Source organism: Mus pahari, chromosome 14 (genome assembly GCF_900095145.1).
Source record: "Mus pahari chromosome 14, PAHARI_EIJ_v1.1, whole genome shotgun sequence".
NCBI lineage: Eukaryota > Metazoa > Chordata > Mammalia > Rodentia > Muridae > Mus > Mus pahari.
In genome coordinates, this window is record NC_034603.1 from 47,964,279 (window position 1) to 47,971,036 (window position 6,758).

The window sequence follows — 6,758 nt, forward strand, 5'->3', positions numbered from 1 at the left end:
AGTTCAGATTCTCAGCACCCACATAAAAAGTGCCATGTCACTCAGCAAGGCCGGGTGTGTGTGTGTGTGTGTGTGTGTGCTGAGGGTGGAGGGGTGTGGCAACAGGTAACTCCTGAGTGGCTTGCTGGCCAGGCAGTCTAGCCAGATCAGTGAGTTCTAGCTTTAGTGAGAGACCCCCTCTCAAGCAAAACCAAGGTGGACAGTAACAGAGAAAGGCTCCTGACTTCCAATAGCACGAGAAGGGGCATCTGCATTTGCATTAAACACGCGCACACGCGCACGCGCGCACACCCACCACACACTAAATAAACACATTGTTTTTGTATTTATTTTTGTTTTTCAAGAGAAGGATTCTCTGTGTAGCCCTGGCTGTCCTGGAACTTGCTCTATAGATCATGCTGGCCTTAACCTCAAAGAGATCTGCCAGCCCCTGCCTGTTGAGTGCTGAGATTAATGGCATGGGATACATCCCCATCTAAAATTCTTTTTTTTTTTTTTTGAGACAGGGTTTCTCTGTGTAGCCCTGGCTGTCCTGGAACTCACTTTGTAGACCAGGCTGGCCTCGAATTCAGAGATCCACCTGCCTCTGCCTCCCCAGTGCTGGGATTAAAGGCGTGCACCACCACGCCCGGCTCTAAAATTCTTTATGATACATTATTCAGATACAAAGCACAGTCTCTGACTTACTGTGATTTGACTTAATATTTTATCTATCTATCTATCTATCTATCTATCTATCTATCTATTTATTTATTTTTGCTGACTTGTTTTAAATCAAGGTCTCTTTATGTAGTCTTGACTGGAATGGAACTCTTTTTTCTTTTTTTAAAAACATTTTTAAAAGATTTTTATTTATTTTATGTATGAGTGCTCTATCTGTATGTACACTTGCATGCCAGAAGAGGGCATCAGACCCCGGTATAGATGGTTGCAAACCACCATGTGGTTTGTTGGGAGTTGAACTCAGGACCTTTGAAAGAACAGCCATTGCTCTTAACTACTGAGCCATCTCTCCCAGCCCCTGGAGTAGAACTCTTAAGAGATATGCCTGTCTCTGCCTCCTGAGTACTGGGATTAAAGGCACGTGTCACCACTTCTAGCTACATTAAAAAAAAAAACTAAAGTAGTGTCAATTGTTTCTTCTATCTTTTGGCTAAAATGTATCATAGTGCCAAAGTGATAAAATGGTTAATAGAATTGCATTTCATAATTTTTGATGTCTTTCTGGACTAGTAATAGGCAGGACAGCAGCAGCAAGTTTCTCCCAGCTCTGTGATCAGGAAGATAAACTACTGTGTTGCATAAATGTGGTGCTTGGAAGGTTAGATTGCTAGATTTCTGTTTATTGTGGGTTTATCTGGAGGTGATTCCATCAGAAAATAGTGGAGCATTTGAATATTACTTCATGAGGTTGCTCCAAATAATTGTGCAAGGAAGGGTCTGACATCTTCATTTGGTAGAGCAGAAACAGGCCGAGGGGCCTCGAGTCCTCTAAAGTCCTGTAATCTTCTTTGTAGCTACCCTCCTAGGGACATCTCCCTGTGTCCAAGAGGTGTGCCTTCCCATCTCACCTCCTGTTGTATCACGGAGTGGGGTTTTGTTGCTTGTTTGAGACAGGGTTTCACTGGGTAGCTCAGGTTGGCTCCCAACTAGTGGTCCTGCTTCAACCTCTTGAATACTGGGATGGTTTACATCACCACACCAGCTTTCCCAGACACTTTTTAGAAAGGGTTTCCATCTATTTTTGTCTGTCTGTTTTAAGGTTTTATTGCTATGAAGAGACACCATGACCAAGGCAACTCTTATAAGGGACAACATGTAATTGGGGCTGACTTACAGTTTCAGAGGTTCAGTCCATTATCATATCATCATGGTGGGAAGCATGGCATATCTATCTATCTATCTATCTATCTATCTATCTATCTATCTATCTATCTATCTATCATCTATCTATCTATCTATCATCTATCTATCTATCATCTATCTATCTATCTATCTATCTATCTATCTATCTATCTATCTGAAAACTACGATGGGGACTACAGTATCAAACCTAGGGCATTTGCCTTCCAGCCAGTGAAGAACTCTTCATGGACTTTCCTGATCACAATGCTACCTGAGATCAACAGAGTACATCCTGGTCTTGCCCTAAATGCTGGACATGGCAAAATTGTATGTTTTCTTTAATCACCTGGGAAGAAGGAATCACAAGCACTGTCGTGCCACAGAAGAAGGAATAGACTCAGGGAAGTAAAAGACCTTGTTCAGGATCACATCGCTATTGGGTGATGGAATCTGGATTGAAACCCAGGAAATTGCTCAGCATCTCTGAACTGCTGCAGACCACGTGACTTCTAGAAGAAGCAGAGATTACATAAACATTTGAATCCCTTTAAATTATTTTCATGTATGTATAAAATATATGTAATTTTTGGTGTGTGTGCTGTTTTGAGAGAAAGTCTGGCCTGAAATTTCTACGTGTGGATAAGGATAGCTTTGATGGCTTAATCTTCTTGCCACCACCACTTTCAGATTTGAAATAGCATGGATGCTTAGGTCTCACTCTATAGCCCAGGCTGGTCTCAGATTCATGGCAATCCTTCTACTTCATCCTCCCAGATGCTGGGATTACAGGCATGAGCTATCATGCCCTACTTTTTTTTTTTTTAAGCAATTTCTTGGGCTGTGATATGGTCTCGGGTAAAAGTGCTTTCTGTTCAAGCCTGATGACCTGAGTTTGATCCCTGGATCCAAAGTGCCTCTAAGTGCTGGTTTGTGCCATAATGTCAGCCAAGTATCAATTCTTGAGGACTGTCCTCTGACTGCCACATACTCACCATAGAAGATACTAAAACGCACGTGTCATACACAAATATACAGAATAATACATTTTGGGGAAAAAAACAAACAGGGGATGGGCTCTGGGGAGTTCACACTCTGGGAGCCTTGTTCAATAAAGCATTTTTGAAAGGTAAGTCCGGGGGCTGGTGAGATGGCTCCTCAGGTAAGAGCACCCGACTGTTCTTCCAAAGGTCCTGAGTTCAAATCCCAGCAACCACATGATGGCTCACAACCATCCATAACAAGATCTGGTGCCCTCTTCTGGAGTATCTGAAGACAGCTACAGTGTACATTACATGTAATAAATAAATAAATCTTAATAAAAAAAAAAAAAAAAAAGAAAGGTAAGTCCACGCCGGGCATGGTGGCGCACGCCTTTAATCCCAGCACTCGGGAGGCAGAGGCAGGTGGATTTCTGAGTTCGAGGCCAGTCTGATCTACAAAGTGAGTTCCAGGACAGCCAGGGCTATACAGAGAAACCCTGTCTCGAAAAACCAAAAAAAAAAAAAAAAAAAGAAAGAAAGAAAGGTAAGTCCAACAGTGTGAACACAGCTGAAAACCAGGTAAGCAGGTCTCTTGCCCTCCTGGACATTAGTGAAGAAATCTCTCCTCTGATTCACGACCAAGCTCCTGCTGCGTGACCCTGGACTCTTCTGTTCTTGTTCTGTAAAACAAGTGGGATCTAACTAAGGAATCTGCCACTTGACATCCTCTGGTAGTGTGGCAGGGGAACCTCCCGGGTTTTGCGCTACCGTCAGCCTGCCTGCGGGGGCGCTGTTCCAGACACGAGAGCGTTGAGGTTCCGAAAGCGCGTGTCCCTCGCCGCACGCCGTCGTCCTCGCCGCCGCCGCCCGCGTCCGCGGAGCCGGAGGAGGCGGAGCTGGCTTGTCCCGGCTCCGAAGCGGAGCGGCCGCGGAGGAGTCGGTGCGGCAGGTCCTGGCGGCCGAGATTCGGGCGCAGAGGCCCGAGAGGCTGGCAGGGAGCGGCGGTAGCGCGGGGAGAGCGACGCCACGGGCTGGGCGCTCCCGGCGTGAGGCGTGCGCTCCATGCGTGCGGGCCGAGTGCGGCCCCTGCGAGCCTCCGACATGAAGAAAGACGTGCGGATCCTGCTGGTGGGAGAACGTGAGTCCGCGCCCTGCCCGGCCTCGCAGCCCGGGTGCCCCCTTCAAGCCTGCCAGCCCCTCTGCTCTTCCCTACCCTGGCCCTCTGCTCCTCGCAGGCCTTGTCCCCCTTCAGTCCCTAACGCCCGGTCCTCTCGCTGCGAAAGCTGTCGCTGTCGCCTCCACCTCCTCGAGTTCTTTCCTCTTGGGCCTCAGCGTTTGTCGGGCCACCTCCCGTCGGACCCTCTGGTCGCCTGTCAGTCACTCATCGCCAGGCAGATGTTGGAACAGGCAAACTGAGCACTTGGGACTGCGGGAACCGGCTGGCGGGGACACTAGGGGGAGGAGCGCAGAAGTAGTCGACTTGTGAGCAAGGTCAGGTTTCTGGAATTTTTTTTTTTTTTTCTCACTTGCTGTCTTCACTGCTGCTGTGCATGGGCAGTAAGAGAGAGCGTTGGGTTGCTTAAGTAGCTTAGTAGTAGAACTCTAGCAAGCATAAAAACCTGGATTCAGTTTCCAGCTCCAAGAAGAAAAAGAGCTTAAGATAGCGGGATTTTTAAAAATTAGAAAAAAAAAAATTTTTTTTGCCGTACTGTGCTTAGCTTCCAACAAACTCCTTCAAGTTAGTAATATGAGTATTCAGTGAACGATACTTAACTAGGGAGGGATCTTTAGATGGGGCGATTGTTACCCTAAAAGCCTTAATTTTCTCTCCCTGTTAGACATTCCATAGTTCTGTAGTAGTTATTTTAATAAGAGCAGGAATAGAGGGCTTCAGAACATGCACATGTTCCCAGTACTCTTTAAAGACATATTTCATTTTTTTTTTTCCTGGTAAAGAAGACAAGACAACAAAAACGCTTTTGCTGGCTGATAGGAACACAGCAGAGAAGGGATTTCTGATCTTACTGCAAGTTGTGTGACTTAATCATGGGGACTAAATTAAAAAGAAGGGTTCTTTATGTTTTGCCATTGCTGATTTGAAGCACTCTATTATAAATCACATTATATTTTTAAGTATCCTCTATAGGTTACTGTGATACATTCCTAAGGAGGAAAGTGTGTATATTAAGAAAAAAAAAAAAAAAAAAAAAAAAAAAAAAAAAAAAAAAAAAAAGACAAAGAAAAAAAAGAAATGAAAAAAACAAAAAACAAAAGAAAATAGAAAAAACTATTTTTTGTGGGGTGGGGTAGGGTGTGCTCTTAGGGCCCAGACAGAGGGACTCAGATCCCTTGGAGTTACAGGTGGTTTGAGCCACCAGACTTGGGTTTTCTGCTTTTAACCACTCCGGCCCCAAGTCTGCTGGCCTCAGAAAGGGGTGGGAGTGAAGGACTGTTGATCCGTGTAGCTGTAGCAGCTTTTGGGAGAACTCTTTAGTCAGAATTTGGAACTAAGCTTTGTGAAACATAGTTTGCTTTTTTATTTTCAGTTATGAATTTTAGGCCTTATTTATAATGGTATTCTGTTTTGTATCAGGTTCTCTGACAGTAAAGGAAGACATTATTTAAGGTATGGTTGGTGCTGATACATTTGAGGTAAAATTAGGGAAAGTGAGCAGGTGACCCCCTAATTGTATTTTCTAAAAGTCTGATGCTTTTTAAAACTCAATTTGTAAAAAAGATATTTTGGATTTGGTGTTCAATATAGGAACTGATGATACAGCATTAGTGTATAGACCGAGTAGAAACGCTCACATATGTCAGATTCAGTGTCACCCTTAGGACATTTACATTCAACTTTAACAGTATTATTAAGGAATATGCAGAAGTTTAAAATTTGTTAGAAAAGTGTGTCATGTAGTACTGAAAGCCAGCTAGAGAATCTGAACAACTCTGTGTGGATTTTCTGACCACAGGGAGCAAGTTATAAGAGAAAGCCTTAGCTTTTGAAGGAGACCTTGCTTTTTCCTAAGAGGATGGTGCCAACCATGCGGATGGCACACATCTGTGAGCCATTACTCGGGAGTCTGAAGTAGGAGGATGGTTAATCAAAAATTTTCAAGGACTAGGGCGTGTAGCTGAGTGGTAGGACACTTGCCTTACTGTGAGGACATCCACTCAATCTACAGTATAGCGTGAGCAGGGTAAGGCTGGCACCAAAGCGTTAGGCCATCTACTACTATTAAGAAAGCAAACTGTAGCCAGGTGGTGGTGGTACAGGGCTCTATTCCCAGCACTCGGGAGGCAGAGGCAGGTGGATTTCTGAGTTCGAGGCCAGCCTGGTCTACAAAGTGAGTTCCAGGACAGCCAACATGGTTACACAGAGAAACCCTGTCTTGAAAAAGCCCAACTAAACAACCAACCATATCACAAGTATATATTCTCCATCCCCTTCTTCTCTTTCCCCTCTCTTACCCTTTTCTCTCTAAGGTAGATACTAAGTTTGCTGGGCTACCTGGGAGGTGCTTGTATAGTGACCTGGAACTTTTAGTCCTCCAGCTGTACCTCAAAGGCCAGGATTGCTGGTTTGTCCCACCCTGCTTAGTTTTTGTGGTGCAAGCACTCCACCAAGTGAGTGCCTCAGCTCTTACACAAATGCTTTCGCATTTTGAAATGTTAGAAGTATAGTTATACTTAATTGAAGTATAGGATATCAAATTGAAGTATTTGGTAGGTAAATCCTTTTTTTTTTTCCCTTCAGTTTTTCAAAAATGGTTTCTCTGTGTAGCCCTGGCTGTTCTGGTATCCTGGAACTCATTCTGTAGACCAGGCTAGCCTGTAATTCAGATCTGCCTGCCTGTCTCCCAAGTGCTGAGACTAAAGGTGTGCACTACTACCCAGCCTGAGCTTTACTTTTGTTTTTTTGAGACAGGGTTT

General features: G+C 44.5%; 1 protein-coding gene across 1 annotated transcript in view; it reads left to right on the forward strand.

The window, feature by feature from the left end:
* The first annotated feature begins 3,736 nt into the window (after positions 1–3,736).
* Positions 3,737–6,758, forward strand: part of Rhot1 (ras homolog family member T1) — a 63,622-nt gene continuing 60,600 nt past the window's right edge. Inside the window, exon 1 of the mRNA XM_021212699.2 lies at positions 3,737–3,963. Coding sequence (XP_021068358.1) covers positions 3,888–3,963 — 76 coding nt within the window. The 5' untranslated portion in view covers positions 3,737–3,887. The remainder of the gene's footprint in view (positions 3,964–6,758) is intronic.